Below are 18,609 nucleotides of genomic sequence, written 5' to 3' on the forward strand. Positions count from 1 at the left end.
CCTATAAAGCAAATAGGACCCTCCAGTCGACTCTGTCTTCGCTGCTCCTCTGTTGGACAATATTAAGGACACTATGAAAGCCTTGTCGGACCATTACAAACCCATTCTTATCATCTTTATTATTTTGGGAAGATCTTTTTGCAAGAATGAACAGTATTTTTACATTGGGAGACTTGTTGGAGGATTTTACATTCATTATGACTTTTCCCATGTTCCTCTTTTAAGTTGGTGAAAGAATACCTCTTTAAATAGAGTCTTCAATTTACCTTCAAACGTTTTATAAAAAACAATGGGTAAACAAAATTCACTACATCTTGGGAAGTTCCGATTCTTTAGAATATTTTGATCAGAATCACTCTGAGAACTGCCAATCATAGAACATTTGGAATTCATGACTGATAAGGATCAGTTGTTTCACAAACTTGTAGCGTTCACGAGATGATGGCTCTGTTTGTTAGCGCCAGGCCAGTATTCTCCAGGTCAAAAAAGCAACTTTTGACCATGACATTTGATTATGCTGCACTCTGTGCTAAGATTGTCTGATGTATTTAGGGGCCCATATTTTGATATTGTGAAGTCTACAACGATTTACTTATTTATTTGCTTCTAATAATAGTTGTGTTCTGCCTTTTCAGATTTTGTGCTTGTGTAGCCAAAACTTTGTCCTCTAACAAATGCTCAATGGCATGATACATTTAATCATTTATTCATCAGTTTTGTACAAAAAAAAAAGATAAGTCCAAACACCATCATATACACATGTGTATGCTGTTTGGACACAACACAACATTACTGACAATAGCTGAAGCTCTTAAAAAAGGAGCACTGCTCTCCACAATGTATCAAAATTAAAAATACAGGAGGGTGAGGAAAAAAAAAAACAGTACATTCTTACAGTCTCATAAGAGATGTCAAAGGTATTTTTTCACAGAAAAAAGTTGATTTGTCTCACAGCAGAAGAATTCATAGTAACACAGATGCTGGAAAGGTTCAAAGTCATGATTCCTCAGAAGTTATTTCACATAACATCTAGCTCATGGATTGTCATGAACGAGTGACGCTGAGGCGCAGAACTTGACCGTTTTGCAATCAAGCATCTCCCCAACAGCTAAAATGGGAATTCATCTGCCGAATGGATGGATGAGGGATGGTGAGTCACTCTTGAGTCCCTCACCAGGCAGCACCATTCTTCTGTCCGTTTCAGCACACAACTCCAAATGAGAACCAACACCCTTTCTGGTCGCGCACTCAGTGGCCGTGCTGTTGATGCTGGTTGTTAGCCGGATGGTTCGGAGGTAACGGTGGTCCATTTACTCCCGGGTGGTAAAACGCACAGTTGCTCTCATACCTGCAGTTTCCCTTCATCATGAAGTGTCGACAAACCGGACGCATGGACATGTCTGCAGCAAAGACACAACAAATTCACTGATGAGCATGAGCATTTAACGTATGAAGTCATCCTACCACAACAACTAGACTGGCTTGCAGAAATGACAGGGCTACAAACTGGGCTGACCATTGAGATATTGTTATTGTGGTGTGCCCATGTGCGACAGTGACACACCACAAGACACTTGGGTAGTTTAGAAATGAAAATGTGCAGAGCTGCTGTTTTGGCAGGCCGTAGGACGACCAGTCGTCACTGGAGCGTATCTGGACTCAAAATAAACTTAAGACCGTCAGAGAGGGAGGAGACAGTCTCAGTGTAACAAGGAGGAGGGCCGCTTCAGAGCTGCGCTGGAGACACAGCAAAGCCCACTGTGACCCACTTTGAAGCTCTCGATCGCAGACATGGGAGAACATAAAACAATAACACTTGTGATGCAGCGGATGAAGTAAATGCAGGGGTGAGACACTTTTGGTAGCAAAAGAGAGGCAACCCCAACTGGGAACAGGAGGTCAGACCATGGCTCATCACCAGCCACAGCAATCTTAGTTCAATAGTTAGTTAAATGCCTACCATTCATGTTGTTGTGTCCTCCTCGTGGGCCTCCTCGTCCTCGGCCTCTGAAGCCCTGCTCTCCTCCTCTGCCCCGGCCTCCTCTGTGAAAGTGTCCTCCTCTGTGTGGTCCACCTCTCATGGACTCGTCCCCCCAGTAGTTGCCATTCTCCCCGCCACGTCCCTGGCCCGGAGGTGGACCCATCATCCTCGCGCCGCCACTGAAGGGTGGTCCATGGTTGTGTGGCGGTGGTGGGTGGTTGAAGCGGGGTGGTGGGGCGTTAGGTGGGAAACCGGCGTTCATAGCTGTCTGCATGTTCATGTTGTTCATGCCAGGATTATGGGACATCATACCTGGGTGGACTGAGGAGGGAAACAACAATGATTAAGGGGGAACAGGACTGTGACTCCTGGCCTCATGCCAGTCCATTTCAGCTTACCTGGAGGCATACCACCCTGGTTGTGCGTCTGCTGCAGAGAGCCAAGGAGCTGCTTGATCTTGTCTGAGAAGTTGGGCTGTTTGATGAGGTCTTCTGCTGTTTGGTTACCTGAACTCCCCTGCAACATAACACGTTTTACTGCACTGCTTTTGTTTTTAAAAGTCAAACTACACTTCCTGTCCGAGTTGACTAGGTGCCAATTGTGGCTCCTTTTAGAGCAGGGGTGGGCAAACCAGATGTCAAAGGGCCAGCTTGGTGTAAGTTTTTGTTCCAGCTGATCAAGGACACACACTTTAGCCAATGAGATGTCAGCTGAAACAGACAGGACCACACTGGGCAGAAACTGATTCGACTTGGGAGACACCTGATTGGTGAAAAGGTGTCCTCATGATCAGGTGGAAGAAAAACCTGCTCTCTCTGCGGCCCTTTCTGGAACAGTTTGCCCACCCCTGAGATGTGTGTGTTTGTTATCGATGCCACAACTGGAGGGACATTTGGAAAAATAATAAATCCTACTGCCCATCAAAAATTGGATTGTTTGTAAACGTCTCATCTCCACATAAGAATCACGCTTGATTGATTAACACTTTAGTTTATAGGTAAGGTGACAGTGGCTTGCATATAGGGGTTTGTTTACTTAAATCCTTCACATCCATCTGAGCTAACGTGCTCATGTTCAAGAAGAGTGAGAGATGGAGGAATGACAATGACACAGTTAACAGCAATGACATGAAAACAGAGCAGCCTCATGATGTGGAACTTACACGTCATGGAAAGGCACGATAAGTGATGCTACAGTAGTATGAAATGAAATGTATGATTAACACACAAATTGTACAGCAATGCACCCCAAGCCACAGGAATGAACTGATCTCCCAAGCTGAAAATATCACAATCTAAATACTGCTTCATTGGCCACATTGAAGTGAGCATAGCTTAAACACAACTCTTAGTCAAATGCGCTACAGCAAGATCCTCTCAGCATTATTTCAATGGTAACTGACTAAGATTTACCATGATGGATGACAGTAGCTCCTGCACGTTGACTGAAGACGGAACAGAAATGTTGGTGTTGTTTGCATCCTGAGGACACCGGGGACTGTTGCTCAAGTTGCCCATCAAGTTAGCAAGTACAGGTGGCAGCTTGGAGCTCTCGTTATGACCCTGCTGGGCTGTGGTGTCCATGGGTTCTGCATAGTTCTCCTCCATCATTGAAGAGTCCTGCATGACAATAGCAATAGCTGAAAAAGACTCTTTGACCTGTATATGTCAAACCCCCTTCACTCAACAAGTGATTGCAGTGAGGAAACCATTCAAACATGACATGTTTTAAAGTGACCAAATAACTCACTTCTCAAATGTGTCAAGCTTTTTTTAAATCCACATCTTTGGTCACAGGTATCTATTTTTCCCAAAATTGCAATTGCACCAACTAGTCGACAATCGCGCAACTCACCTGATTACGATGTAACACTTATAGAATAAAACTATAGTCTTAAGTGCTGTTTTGAAACTAAAATGTTAAGTCCCAACAGGCCCGGAGCCGCAGCACTTGACAACTACTCAGTTAGTTGATTGTAGTCAACTAATCACTGCGGCCCTACTGAATACTATAGTTGAATATTGCCATGAATATTAATATTGTGTATTTAGGGATTGGATGCTGACCTCATCGAGGGGAATAAGACGAGGGGGCATGGGTTCATAAGGCTCTGGGTCCGGCTCATGTGGGCTGTCTGGCACACTGAGGAAAAGAAAAAGCAATATAAGCAAAGTCACAAATGAATGTAAAACACAGACTCAATCATTTTTCTCCCCACGTGATACCTTTCTTTACTGAGGAAAATCTCCTGCAGGATTCCCATCTCACGGTCTCTTTGTGTGAGTTTCTCTGTGCTGTTGGCTCCAGGTGTCACCAGACTTCCCGTTAGTGACAGTGGCCGCGGTGGAGTCCAGGAAACTCTCTCCTCCATGGTGTCATGAGAGAGTCTCCTAGCCATTTCAAACGTTTGCCGATCCATCATCAGCTCACGTTTGGCCGCCTCCCCAAAGTCCTTAATCTTGTTGACGTTGACTGTGAATTAAAAACAGACAGCACAATATGATTTCATGTTTTAAGGATACAAACTGTCTTTTACAGGTACACTTACTGCTTCTACCATTTATTACTAATGTAGTTACCTCTTTCTGTTTCATCCAAATCGAAGTAAAAGTAATGTTTCAATTGCTCTTCCTCTGCCCAGTGAACAGTCTTCTTTTTCTTTCCCTTTTTGGTCAAGCGCTCATCGTCTGCACGAGGTTCCGCAAGAGCGTTCGGCTTGTTTCCTATACAACCCAGGAATTATTGTTCGTTAGCAGATCAGGCTAAAGGTACATTTAAGTCATTATTCTACCGTTGTCTGAGAGCTCTTGGTCGTCCATAGGCACTGGGGTTCCTGGTCGCTCAGGCTCCTTGTTCTCATCAGCAGCAGCAGCCATGCCAGTTTCTGGAGATGATGGTTTGGTCGAGGAAGAGGAGTACGCAGACTGTTTGATGTCAAATGGACTTCCCTTTGAGTAGAAATAGGTAAGGTCAGTCAATAAAAGGGTTGGTACACCCCTTCCCATGTCAAATTCAAGCTCTTTTCTGGCACATTCAAGGTGCTTTTTCATGATTTTCCAGCTGTTGGACAGGAGTCCCCAGACTTTTTCAGCTTGCACATATAGACGACCAAGCCACATGGTTCTACCTATTATAAATATGCAAAATGTGTATTTATCTACAAATCCAGAGAAAACCAGTGTGCCGTTGAAGTGTTCAACTACTAGGAATGCTCATCTTGTGAGACCTGACGTGACTGGGTTCATGTAAACAAAAAGGAGTCAAGAACTTGAAATTACTTTAAAGAAAACAAAAATGACAAAACATGACTAGACTAACAGGCTGCATCACAAAACAACTGAGTCACAATCTACACTGAAAACTGTATAATGAAAAGGCTGCCTGTAAATTGCTGCTGCTTTCATTCTTGTCTTTGTTATTTTGTTTTTGTTTTTTTTTGGAGAAAGTTTTTAAAGGAGAAATCGCAAACGCACATCTCTTCCCCGCATAGGTCATACAAACATGTTGCGATAACGCAAGTGAGACTGGCATGACGAGGAAACCTCATGGTATATTGTCACACAACTATCAGCACCCTGGATATATTTACTACATTAAATAACATTAAGTAATTTAGTAGATTTAAGTCGATTTTAGTAGATTAAATACCTTGTTTGTGGTGGGCGAGACTGCCTTGGCATTACTCAGCGCACCAGGTTTCTTCTTTTTGATCTTGATACCGGGAACTGGTGCAGAGTTCAGTGCATCAAGGAAGCCAGTGCACTCCATGGCTGCAGTGGATGGCAAGGTTTAGCACTAAAACTCGACAGTGCGACTGGGCAGAATTCAGAAGTCAACGTGAATTCACACTTACGTTGGGCTGGAATGATCTTCACTTTAATCTCCTTAGCAGAGTTGGATGGCATATTCAAAGGTTTATATTTCTTCTCTAGTGGAGGCATGTCGGATGGGCCAGAGCTGTTAGGGAGCACAATATATATATATTTACAAAGTGCTCCAGAACATAACCAGCTGACTAAAAATAACACTGTAATGTACATTTGGAAATACTTAAACAACACCAGTACCTTAACCTCTTAAGCACAGGGGGCTTGATGTTGTATTTGTCACCCAGTTGTGGAGCAGTAGGGGTCTTTTTAACAGGAACAGGGCTGGGAGTGTCCATCTCCAATCCTACCATAAAGACAAGCATGTTTTCAGTTTATGAATTTTGTCAAAAACATCAAAAGGTAGCATATGTAACAGCTGTTACTGTAGCATTCTCACACACAATTGTAGACTTCTCACCAGCATGTGTTGTTTTAATTGCAATCAGAACACTACATCATTAAACTGAACTTTGGAGAACAGGATTATAACCAAGATTCCACGAGAATTGTCATGTTAGATGCAGCCAGGTTTGTCTTGTAATAGCCAAGAAACACATAATTTTGCACACTTGGAAATATTTAAAGTTTTTGTTGACATAGCTCTCATGACCACCAAAATCAAAGCCTACCATGCCAATCTGAATGCGTGTTATGCTGTTCTCTGGACACTGGGTGTCAGTAGAGAGCTAGGAAGAAAAAAGGGCTCAACTAAAGATCATTGTGGCCTTATCACACTTGGTGACTTTCTGGTGTCCTGGTGACCAGCATTTCACGTGCAAGCAGAAACACAACTTTCTGCTCTCTCTGTCTCTCATTGATGCAGAAAGAATAATTCTTTTGACATATTTGTTACATCAAAGCGCTAACACCGTTCTTTAATGGCTCTTTCCTGTCTGTGACAGCAGCAGAAGTACATGAGGACTTGAATTTGAGGTTCTTACAGACTGAAATCAGTTATAGTTTAGTATTTACTTTAGATTTATACTTTATTTTTAGATTAGATATCCTTTATTTGCCTCACAGTGGGGATTTATCTTGGAGACTTAGCCAGCATCAGAGTGTGTGTGTAGTTTGCTAGGACACAATTATGCACCAATAAGGCTCAATTTTGGAAAAACAACTGTAGTATCGTTCAGATTAGAAAAACATGAAAGTGTAGGTAGGGGTCAGCAACCCACGGTGCTTCAACGCGATGGGTCACTGGCTCTCATCCGTCTCCTCCCTTAGACATTATCTGACTGCATGATGACGTGTACTGTGCACATGCTGAGCCACAGTGCACAAATATAGGGCAGCCTGTCACGCTTGTTAGCCCAGACTGGGCAGCAGCATCAGAGTGAAGCCTCACTCAGTCAAGGTTCATGACAGCTGTAGCAACCCCAAAGGGACCAAGCCGACTAATACATTACTCCACTATGATGATCATTTAAAGGGAGCAAGAAACCAGAAAAATATTTGGGCAGCAGGAAACACGCAGTATACACGATTCTCTTTCTTTGATCAACTTTCTCCGTTCAAGGAATCAAGTGTGATTGAGAGCTCCGGAGATGACGTTTCAGAGTAAAATGCGATTCATGAAATCAAGATTATTGTTAGTTTACTTAGCTGCTGCACTTTTTGGTGTCTGAGAGGGTTCTTATCACTATGTTTTTAAATATTAACTGGGCTACATTAGCTTAGTTTTACAGTTACTGAATTATGTTCTGATGCTCCAGGCTGTTTTTCTTTAGCGGGAGAGAGAACAAAAAGCCTTTTTTTTATCTGGTCTAGTCTAACCTTAAATCATGAGTGGATTACCAATATGATCAAACGATAATAAGTGAGACCTATTCCTAAAAAATGTGCAGCTCGATCAAATAAACAGACACTAGGTATCAGTAACAACTGAGGTCATTGTTTGGCTCTTAGATTCTCATGTTGCAGAGGAAGAACGTCCTGGTAGTGAGCCACAATGCCTTGACACATTTAATCTTATTTGATTGTTGGCCACCTCTGTGCATTTTTATATTAGATATCAAAAGGTTTTAGAGTGCCTTACTAATGTACTTGAATGCGTTTGAATGCTGATGCAGGCTGTAGTGAACACATTACAAAAAGGGGCGCAATGGCAGCACAAAACTTTTTTGTCCTAGTGTGAGTTGATAGTATTCTGAATGGATTAGTTTCACCCAGGGGCATCAGGGAAAGCAAATTTGATTCTAGTCAATATGCGACATGTCTGTAATCGTTCCTTCACAACATCAGTATAGATTAGCTTCTGACAGGGATAAGACTAAGGGGCGGACAGAGGGAGTGCTTGTTTCAGTAATCTATGTGCAGATTACACTACAGTGGTTTTGTTTGACGGCAAAATGAATAAGTCGAGTCGCACACTCAAAGGCACATGGATACTTGTATGCATGTATAATGTTGATTTGATAGGGATGCTTGTGATGTTTACCGATTGAACGGATCTTTGTGTGGCTTGGTGCATGAGCCTTAGGCTTCTCTTTTTTCTTCTCCTCATCCCCACTCTTAACAGGTCGTAGGGGAACTTTGTGGTCATCCTTCTTCTTCTTCTTATCTGCAATGAAAGAAAGTCAGCAACTGTTGCAAAGCAGTGTTTAGAATGATGTGGACTTTTACCAGCCGGGGAGTTGCCACTGCCCGTTACACTCTGAGAATGAATTGTTGCCATCCAACCCTCGACCAGAACAGATGCCAACTTCCTCAGGTCTAAGTGCAAAAACACAAGTACATAAATATCATCTCACAGTCAGCTGCACCAGGGGCTGAAATGAAACCAACCTTCAGTGTCCGCACTTTTGCTCAGCTGTTTCACCAACTTGGCTGTGTTGTTCTGGGGTCAAGAAGAAATACAATGTTGTATATGACAATGTTTTGTGACTCAAGATCAGTGAATATTAAAAACCAATACCTGCTTGAGGTGGTCAACTTTAAGTGGCAGCTTCTGCAGTGTGAGCAGGATAAGCTGAAGCAGAGGTGTGTTGTTGGTCGATTTGGTGTATGTAAGCCATGAGTTGAGTAACTTGTAGCCTCCGACAACAATAAACCTGCAAAAAGAACAAAATAAATAAATGGCCATCATGTGTCACCCACTATCAACCAATGGAGAAAGTTATCAAACACCTTTGAAAAGATGAAGCTGTCAAAGCATGCTGCTCAAGTATTAATGATAGAAAGTGCTTTGCAATTTACAGCTAAATTGCATGTCAACATTTTGAAATGAAACTCAATTGTCTATGCATGTGTCTACATGACCACGTTTATTCCATTCATTTTAAGTCTTTGGTTTGACTTCTGCAATAGATACTTTAACCAACAAACTTTTGTCATATTTAAACGTCAAATGATCAATGATGTTTCACAGTTGTAAAAGAAGAATATATATTTGTTAAATAATTTCTTTGACTCTTATCTAAGCCATATGTAACTGTTAAAAAAAAAAAAAACATTACACAGTTAGGCACAGCATCTTGGTTCTGAGAGGTTTACCTTTTGAGAATATCATGGGATTTTGTCTGAAGAAGAATGTTCAAGTACATGCATCGACTGACCATCTTGGTGGACGCCTTCATCAGGCTATATGAAAGAGGATACATCAGTCATCACTATCAGTAGAGCTACTGCTGTGAGGGCGACATAGAGGTGAAATGATTCTGACCTGAACACCTTTGGAACTCCTTCCAGACTACGGAGTTCTCCATCCTTCCCCAGGAGGACCTCCACGCCATTTAAAATTTCTCTGGGATCAATCGGTCCCCCTGCCATTTCTGCAATAACAACACAATCTATGAACACACAGAGGTGAAGGATCCCTTACAACACTTAAAGGTGAAATGATCTTTATTAGGCAAAAAATGAAAATAAATGTAGAAGAGGACTGCTCCATGGAAGGCAAAACATAATATTCTAGCCACAATTGAACGACATCCCGTGACCAGCGAACTGTAGTACAACAGCCAAAACCAACCACTAGAGGGAAAGGTTATAGTCAGAAACTGCAATGCATTATTTATAAGTGATTGATCAAACAAAAACAGATGTTCTTTGGAAAGGGATCTTCAAAGCCATCCTTTAACACTGAACAGTGCCAAGAGATCAAACTCTGTGACTTAAGGAGATTAAGAGGTTAAAGGGAAATTCAACACAGGGCAGTTAACATTTGTTCACCTCTTGCATCACATTATTTTCAATACACTTTTAGTTACAATGGCGCATTTATTTGCTGAAAGGGTCAGAGACTGTTATTTTAATTTTATATCATTTGAAATAAATCAAAAATATTAAACTGTATGACGGGTTGCCAGCCACTTTTGGGAATAAATAGACAATCACTTTATCTCAAATTGTCAGTTATAAGTGGATTACAATAGAGCCATTCAATTGTTGCAGAACAAATAATGAATGGTACCAAATAATAATGATTATAACAATAATAAATCACATAAATTAACTAATGACTCAAACAAGTGTACATTCAGTCTGTTACTGTCATGTAAGGGTCCATATGAGTGGCTGTCAAAACAACTGTGAAAGTTCTTTGTTGTAGTAAAAAGCATGTGGTGTTTCCAGTGAATCAGTGGGGGTGTAGCTGAGACTAGCCAAAGTGAAGTTACGCAAAGCAATGGTTGAATACGAAAGGCATGCATTTCTCTTGTTCAACTCTAGAATGTTATTTGTAGTCCGTGTTTGTGATGACGTGAGAAATCAGTTAGATCTTACCCGTATAACTGTTGGAGATGTTTAATATGGCCTCTGACCTCCACAACACTCCAAATAAACTGAATGCCTGCAAATGTCACAATTGCTTTTTAAATAAATAACATTCCTGATTATAGAGGGAAGAGCACATTAATTCGTTAGGATGGTGTCAACATCACACTTTGGTGTGTGTGCGCCACCAGGTCACGAGACTGACTAATACAATTATTTCATGACAACAGTCATCAACCCGGTGCACCGCCCTGCAGAGAAAGAGGCTGGAGCTCGGGCTTTCAAAATGGCGGACAACGCAGCCAATCTGCAGCGAGACACAGACTCGAGTTGGAAGCGTCTGTGTTGTTCAGCTGCTTCGCACAGCAAAGGGATCAGAGGCCGCCCCTCCAAAGGAGAACCTCCCACTGTTAACCTCTTCGGCGATACCTCCGGAAAACTGCACAAGAATTGTCTCTGCCAATACAATGAAACAAGCGGGCGACAGACAAGCAACTCAGCACAGCGCATTTGAGAACGACCAGAACCAGTTGTAACACGAATACCTGACCGTCTTCTCTAGCTCCCGCACACAAGGCAAACGAATCACCAAGACTAACTTTCAGATACAATACAGAAATGCGAACGGCGCTACAACACACACAACTCCAACAATTGCTGCAGACCGCGCACTAACGCAATCTTTATGTATAGATTGCGGTTCCATGAAGCAGTCCTTTGTTCTCAAGTCCGAATCACAAGCATTTTACCTACCACCCATTTATGTTGCAATCTTTATGAGGAGATTGCTCATGTTACAAGAACAAGTCGCCCATTTCGTCTCACACAAAAAGAGACGGAGCCTCTCGCCTCCGCCAGCCTTTCTGTGTGAGCTCATACTAAACATGGCTTTACGGTGCCTGTTAGCAAGACGACTGCCTACAACCATTCTTGGTTATTTAATAGTCTTCATTAACACCAAAATTAACTTACTATGTTACTACAGATCCTCAACGTCTCGGTGTATTATAGTGGACTTTTCAGGCACTTGTATCTAGGATTTCATTAATTACATATCGTCAAACTTGTTTGCTTTAATACAAATTGGAGACTTATTTTATATATATATATAGGTGGGGCTGTGGTAGCTAAAATAGTCTTTCCTGCTGGAAGAAACTGGAGGCAAAAATAGTAATCGAATGTCCGATACTTGAAGAAAAATGAAAGTTTAAGTAGTTGTTCGAAGTCCACGTTTGTTCGGTCTTCGGCGAAGGAAATTCATACCTGTAAAACAGAAAACACATACATACACTTGATTAGGATTGCAATGATTCTCAACTCGTACCTCTTCTCCTTGTAGCTCTTAATCAACTCAGCTGTTTTTGTTAGTTTGTTTGATTGTACAAAAAAAGAAAGAAAAACCTTGACAAAAGCCCCACAGTCACGCTCACGACTTACCTCTGGCCAAATCCGGGAATGGTCTAGAAAGCGGGGGGTTTCCTTTTATACAAGTGACGTCTAAAGCGTCACAAACGCACCACCCCTCTTGTTCTTCAACATACAAAATGGCGCCACAAGGTCCTGTCTTTGTTTCACAAGGACAAAATGGCGAATTTATCGACATGGTGACCTATCGACGTTATATTTCATCGACGTGGTTGTCACGAAGCATGAGTTTGACTATATATGCAAGGCAAAACACCAGCACTGCCCCTAATACTGGGCGTCCATACCGAGGCTCGGTTGTTTTGAGTTATTTTTGTATCTTTTTTTTTTTCAAAATGGCGACTGTGAAGCCTGTCGGACAACATGGTTTGACAATAAAGATAGGTTGTCCTATTTCGTATGATTACGTACTCAAAACGTTGCATTGAAATCCTGTATTTGTGATAGTTCCGATTTTACATTTATAACAAAAAAATAGTGCAAGACGAAGATGTATGAGACGTCTTTTTTAATCGTCTTAGAACTTCAATTCCCATACGTCCTTGCGGTCGATAACAGCAATGGGTTCAACAGTTTATGTTCATACTTTATTCACGACTTACTTTTTACGCGTTCATATTTGGATTTCAAAAAGCGTGCTCGGATACTCGAATTTCCTTTCTAAAGCGCACAGCTCTCGGGTAGCGTCTAGAGGCGAAACGGTATTGATACGTACCCTATTTAATACACAATCTTTAGTACATAAGCAGGACGCGATTGACACGTCTGGTAAAGCTCTACAACACAAGACACTGAAACTGACTGGTAGTATCACTGTTTGTTCTTTGAACATAATCCTGTATGCATTATACACGTCGCATAAATCTAACCTTTCACCCCAAACACGTCACAACGTCACAAAAATGGCGACCTCCTTGCAGAATGTCGCCAGGCTTCTACAACGCATTTCGCCTTCCGTATTTTGTCCGCTTCTAACACGTCAGGTAGGCATTTCAGCACCCACGTTGTACGTATTGTGGCAATAAGTTTTCTTATTTGCCCATACACCGGTTAGATTGATGGTTGTATAAGTTGCCCTTGCTCGATGTATGCGACAGCCTCGAATATTGTGGCAATAGAGGTTCACTTACGCGATGTAATTACTTCAGACTACCACGGCGATATGACGTTTAACTATCGTTTCTTATTTTGCTTTCGAGTAACACAATCTAACGTAATGAATCAGAAGCACAAAAATATTGAATTGCTTCATGACATTCTGGTGACTACTGTCTGAAGTATTAAAGCTGACATATACTGACATGCTATTTAAATGAGCACGTGTTAATACAGGGGTCGGGGACCTCAATGATGGGTACCATGCTACACTACCAGGGGACTTGAGTTGTCCGGTAGGTCTCTATTAGAACCCATTATAGCACAGAACAAAGAGGTCTAAGAAAATCTATTTTGTAACGTATTTGCACTGGTTAAACAACTTGAGTTAGCATTGAACTGGTAACTAATGTCGGCAAAAATGAACTTTTCATTTTTAACATTGGATATTAATGTAGAAAACAAACATTCACTGCAGAGAACAGATTAATGAAATGAAGGTTACCATGCTAATGTTCTGACTGTGTGTCATGTTCCTAAACTCACAAGGATGTTAAGCTGAGAAGTACCTCGGGCACAGCTGGTTAAAGACCAGACATTTATTAGCAGTTTACAACTCAATGTGCCGACCTGTCTAGGGTGTATTCCTGCCTCTCGCCCAAAGACCGCTGGGATAGGCTCCAGCACTCCCTGCAACCCTGACCAGGACTAAGCCGTGGTTAATTGAAGATGCATGAGTGTAACTCGGTGTGCGTGTCACGCAGACTGCTCTGAACCAAAGTCTCATGTAGAATTTAGAAGGTCATGTGGTTGCTTTTACTTCCTGTTGATGCGAGTTCCAATTGCGTGCTGTCTGAACCCTGGTGACTTCTGTTGTAGTATTATACTGCTGCTTTGTTTTGCTTTGTGGAATTATCTGCTGTCATTGATGTGACTGTCCCTTCAATGTTTGTATTGAAAGTTACTGCTTTGGCAATGAAATCTTCCTTTAATGGATCATAGAGACTATAAGCAACCATGTAACAATAGGAATCACGCAACATCATTGTCAGTCTTGGTGAAACAAGGGTACATGACTCACACAGATTCCTCTTGCGTCTGCAGTTGTGTTTACAGAGAGTCACAGCCAGAGCATGGCTAGCCCCTCCACCCCTTGTACCTCCAATTCGCCCATTCTGCAAAGCAACAGCTCTGGAAGATGACAACACCACCCAGGCATTTGAAGAACTCTCTCGCTACAAAGACAAACCCTGGGAGTACTTGGAGAGCGAAGGTACAGACTGCATTTGAGACCCAAGGGTGTCATTTCATGGCTTACAATCCTAGGTGTGATATCTTTCTGTCTTTTGCCAGAGTACACTGAGCTGTATGGAAGTAATCCTGTCTGGGCCGGTTACCGTAGAAACCACAAAGGAGGGATTCCCCCACAGAAGACTCGCAAGACATGCATTGTAATACCTTTTCCGTGTCGAGTGGCTGGTAGACATTGTACTGACCTGTCCTAATCTCATCATGTGTTTTTAAACTCTATTAATACTACTATGAAAACGAGCACGCTTTCAGTTTCCTTTTTGGGTGTGAAACGTGGTTCTTGCTAGCACCTTTGGTGCTCACTATACCTGTATAAGTTTCAAGTGCCTGCTCTTTGCAGTGCCATATGAGACCGTCTAATTGCCGTGGTCATGTCTTTTTCTTTAGCGGGGAGGCAAGACCTGTGGAAACCCGTGCCCGGTGTGTCGGGATCCCAACATCATCATCCATCATCAGGTGAGGCCAAACCCATGGGATCCTCCACTGCTGTTATTCCTCAGATGCTCACATCAATATGCGTCCTCTTACAGAATGTGAAGTTGTTACAGCAGTTCATCAGTCCTCACTCAGGAGTCGTGTATGATCCCACACGCACTGGTGAGTCAATGGTTGGTGTCTTCTTGCCTCCTCGGTGATCCATTCTGTCTGAAATAAGCTGCCTGCTTTTGCCTTTTTTTCAAAGAAGTGGAGTTGCTTTATCACCCAAACTCTCTATGGCTCTGGCAGAAACATTTGAGATGATCTGTCTGCTAAAATACAGCTGCTATGCAGCTCCTCCGTTTTCCTTAAAATATCATAAAATGTCTTGAATTAAAGTTTTAAAAAATATCACAAAAGATGCTATATTTGATTACAATGCACAATTTCCTCTGAGGTAAAACTGCAAAGAGTCTTGTAGTTAGATGAGTCAACATTTTATTATGGATGTGTTTGGAATATGTTACCAATGGACTACATGAGGCTAATGTGCTTTCTGTGTTTTCCCAGGCGTCTGTATGAAGCAGCAGAAGCGGCTTAACCAGGCCATCCACATGGCCAGAGACCATGGTAGGTTTTTCACACGTCTGGGAGGCTTTGACAAATGGTTCGGAATTGTAGAGTAGAGCACTGTAGTAGGTTTCTTTTCGTAAAATACTCTGTCTCATTGGATTGTCAGAGGGAGAGATTGTTGTTCTGGGACAATAATAAAAATGATGCTATTATCCTTGTGTAGAACTCGCACACAGCAATTCATTGCAGTTCTTTCTCCTTGATGTGATGAGAGATTCTTGAATGACTGTCATTATTTCAGCTGATCTCTGTGTGTCACATCCATTAGTATTCTCAATTGCCTATGTAGTGCAAGGCTGTGCCCTGGGTGAAACACGCTCACTCTGGGAATTCGAGACATGGCCTCATGATGTCACCTCAACAACTGTACACAACTTTTTAGTCAGTCTTTGAGCTTATAGGGCTGCAATAAATAACAGAAGAAATAAGAGCTTACCAGAAATGATGTGTTGATATGAAACAAAATGGAAATATTTTGTATCAGGAACGACCAGAGAACAATGTCTGAGCTCTGCCTCGTTTCAAGTTCAGAATTCAGAATATTTAAGTACTCACTCCTACTCTCGTTTCAGGTCTACTTCCCTTTCAGATCGCACATGTGGAGTTCACTGGTGAGGTCTACTCCAACTCCCATGATGCCGTGGGTTTCACTCAACCGCCCCCATTGTCGGGGGAAACCTGGTACAAGTGGTACGGTCAATTGATACCTGATGAAAAGGAGGTGGCCAAAATCAAGAAGTTGTACAAACCATATCTCAAGTAAAATAGTGCTGATGTTACAAATAAAAATAAGTCAAAGATCATTTGCCTGTGTTGTCACCTTCTGTATAAATATTTTTAGAAGAGAGCTACTTTTAAATGATATTTGACCGCAGCAAAATATGCCTACATTGGAGAGTGTATACATGCTGGCAAGGTAGTCTATCATAACTGAAATTGTGACACATCAACACAACCGCTGAAGCACTTAGTACTTAGTACCTGTTTAGAATGGTTAGTCATAGCTGTGAAACAAAAGTAACAATGGGCTTTATTGATTTGAAAGCGACCTGCTTGACTGTCATGCCAGATAACTTCCTGATTTGGCAGTCAGACATCTACGGCAAGACCAAAGTTGGGTGGAAGACTTGATTTACCCGATTTTCTACATTATTACTGGGCGGCCAACATATGCAAATCTACTTTCTGGGTGGAAACCTGGCGGAACAATGAGGGCCCACTTTGTGGTAATATGGAAATATGTGATAACATTGTGTCATGTATTTCTTGCCGCATTACCAGTCTTCAACCCTGTAGTTAAACATCGTCTCAAGATCTGGTTTCAATTTAGGCAACAGTGTAATTTGAATTACATTCTGAATTGCATGCTCTCTCATAAAAAACAATCACTTTATTCAACCAGCCAGAGTGATTTATTTTTATTTTTATTTTTATTTTTTTTTTTGCACTTAAACACCTTGCATTCTCAAAATATATGTAATGAAATACTTGGATTAGATCCAAAGAGGGAATACCTCAAAATAGTACAATTTGATTCAAAATTGAGGGACCTTGCTGTGGTGTAAAACTAAATGGCATGGGAAATGATTCAAAGTGCTACATTGCATTACTCAAATGACAGACTTGGTAAAATGTATTCCAATGCTAGCCCAGATTGTTTAAGATGATCCTATAGCCTGGCGACATTGGGGCACATATTCTGGCACTGTCCATCACTGAGAAGCTTTTGGGAAAACATCTTCAAGTGCCTTTCACATATTTGAAAAACAGTGGTAAGGCCATCCCCTCATATTGGTGTTTCAGGTGTTCCTCCACCCGACTTCATTGTTTCAAAGTTCCAAACCACAGCAATGAAATTTTCCTCTTTGATGGCTTGCAGACTTATTCTTCAACATCGGAAGTCAGATAAACCACCTGCATTTCAACATTGGGTCATAGAACGTTTTTTTTTTTTTGCTCCAATTAGAAAAACTGAGATACAGTCAGTTCAATCGTCAAGAAAAGTTTGAGGAAACCTGGTCTCCTTTTATGCAATATGCATATAGAAATTTGTTTTAATATATACATCACTTTTCAACTTTGTGAGGCATGGAATGTAGCTTAAACTTATTTTTTTTTACCTGCCTTTCCATCATACGGTTCAAGAACATTTCTTGACATGAATCCTCATTGTATGATAGTGATGCATCATGTGGTCTGTATATACATGACTTTACGCTGATTGTGGGGAAACTGTGTTTGGTATGCATTTGCTTTTCTTTGCATTTGTGAAATTGAAGACTACAAATTTAAAAAAATGTATATGATATGACTAATGAACTAATACAGACCTACATCATAACCCAATTTTAACAACAGTTCAGTTGGCATTTAAATCATCAAATATCTCCAAAAAACAGTTGTTCATCCTTGGCACAGACACACTCCATACAAAAGCAGAGATCATGTCATCAGAATTTTTTTATATGCATCATCCAATCAATATCTATGGAAAACTGATGAAAAACAATTACAAAAAAAATCAGTTCAGACTGTGAACCAGGTTTTATTTATGTATACGTTACTGCACTCCAATGATCTTTTACTTGAGTGAACTTAAACAAAGCTCAGTGCTATGAAAGACAACAAAAAGGTTAATTTTCCCAGCTGGGAATCAAAAGCCCAAATCAAGATCATCAAACCGTACTAGGAATACGAATTAATGTTTTTTTTTTTTTTTAAATCTCGTTGAATAAACAGTGCCATCTAGTGGAATCTAAGAATAATAACACAACACCAAGCTTTCGCCGACGAAGTCCGTGGCAGCTCATATTTAAAAATTGTCACTAAACCAAGAGTTGGGTTCCACCACAGGCTGCACAGCACAGAAATGACCACTCTGCCTCAGTTGATCCCCACTTCTGGTCTTTGACCGCTTCCTCACTCAGTTGCGGTCAGTTCCCTGATTTCTGTGACCTCAACACAAGCATCTCCTTTGGCACTTGTTTCATCTTCTCTCTGCCTTCATCTGGTGATTAGATCATCATTCCACGGATTGGACTTCGATCCCTCTCTGAACCCAGAAATTCTCCCCAGACTGTTCCACTCAGCTACTTTGCATGAAGGTGGTCATTATTGAAGCCCACTTGTGTCATTATGCATTTGTATGTGTGCATCTCGCTC

At 41.4% G+C, this 18,609-nt stretch overlaps 2 protein-coding genes across 5 annotated transcripts; one reads left to right on the plus strand and one right to left on the minus strand.

The window, feature by feature from the left end:
- Positions 1 to 690: 690 nt before the first annotated feature.
- ppp1r10 (protein phosphatase 1, regulatory subunit 10) lies at positions 691 to 13,852 on the minus strand. 4 transcript variants are annotated; one of them, XM_053863301.1, is made up of 19 exons: positions 13,717 to 13,852; positions 11,539 to 11,829; positions 9,515 to 9,623; positions 9,346 to 9,432; positions 8,768 to 8,903; positions 8,638 to 8,689; positions 8,476 to 8,565; positions 8,291 to 8,413; positions 6,049 to 6,154; positions 5,835 to 5,938; positions 5,630 to 5,751; positions 4,773 to 4,929; positions 4,561 to 4,704; positions 4,207 to 4,453; positions 4,048 to 4,123; positions 3,394 to 3,600; positions 2,380 to 2,497; positions 1,961 to 2,302; positions 691 to 1,400 (listed from the first exon to the last, which is right to left on the minus strand). In XM_053863301.1, exons 3-19 carry the CDS (start codon positions 9,619 to 9,621, stop codon positions 1,249 to 1,251), a joined length of 2,370 nt encoding a protein of 789 aa, XP_053719276.1. In that variant the 5' UTR covers positions 9,622 to 9,623; positions 11,539 to 11,829; positions 13,717 to 13,852; the 3' UTR covers positions 691 to 1,248. The 4 variants fall into 4 exon arrangements, with proteins under 4 accessions (XP_053719276.1, XP_053719277.1, XP_053719278.1 ...); XM_053863302.1 differs by lacking the exon at positions 13,717 to 13,852 and adding an exon at positions 12,004 to 12,084; XM_053863303.1 differs by lacking the exon at positions 11,539 to 11,829 and having other exon boundaries at positions 13,717 to 13,739.
- On the plus strand, positions 12,610 to 16,243 carry mrps18b (mitochondrial ribosomal protein S18B). The gene is made up of 7 exons (XM_053863304.1): positions 12,610 to 12,974; positions 14,191 to 14,359; positions 14,440 to 14,537; positions 14,785 to 14,853; positions 14,928 to 14,994; positions 15,385 to 15,444; positions 16,020 to 16,243. Exons 1-7 carry the CDS (start codon positions 12,894 to 12,896, stop codon positions 16,208 to 16,210), a joined length of 735 nt encoding a protein of 244 aa, XP_053719279.1. The 5' UTR covers positions 12,610 to 12,893; the 3' UTR covers positions 16,211 to 16,243.
- Positions 16,244 to 18,609: the final 2,366 nt, after the last annotated feature.

This window comes from Synchiropus splendidus, chromosome 4 (genome assembly GCF_027744825.2).
Source record: "Synchiropus splendidus isolate RoL2022-P1 chromosome 4, RoL_Sspl_1.0, whole genome shotgun sequence".
NCBI classification, from domain to species: Eukaryota; Metazoa; Chordata; class Actinopteri; order Syngnathiformes; family Callionymidae; genus Synchiropus; species Synchiropus splendidus.

Bases quoted from the DNA above. Each gene is read 5' to 3' on its own strand.
- ppp1r10 (XM_053863300.1), bottom strand. From the start codon at position 12,169: ATGTCGATAAATTCGCCATTTTGTCCTTGTGAAACAAAGACAGGACCT. The intron at 8,904-9,345 runs GTAAACCTCTCA...TTCTTTTTGCAG, and splicing joins TCCCATGATATTCTCAAAAG to GTTTATTGTTGTCGGAGGCT. The intron at 6,155-8,290 runs GTAAACATCACA...TCTTTATGGTAG, and splicing joins CACAAAGATCCGTTCAATCG to GATTGGAGATGGACACTCCC.
- mrps18b (XM_053863304.1), top strand. From the start codon at position 12,894: ATGGCGACCTCCTTGCAGAATGTCGCCAGGCTTCTACAACGCATTTCG. The intron at 14,995-15,384 runs GTGAGTCAATGG...GTGTTTTCCCAG, and splicing joins GTATGATCCCACACGCACTG to GCGTCTGTATGAAGCAGCAG. The intron at 15,445-16,019 runs GTAGGTTTTTCA...CTCTCGTTTCAG, and splicing joins CCACATGGCCAGAGACCATG to GTCTACTTCCCTTTCAGATC.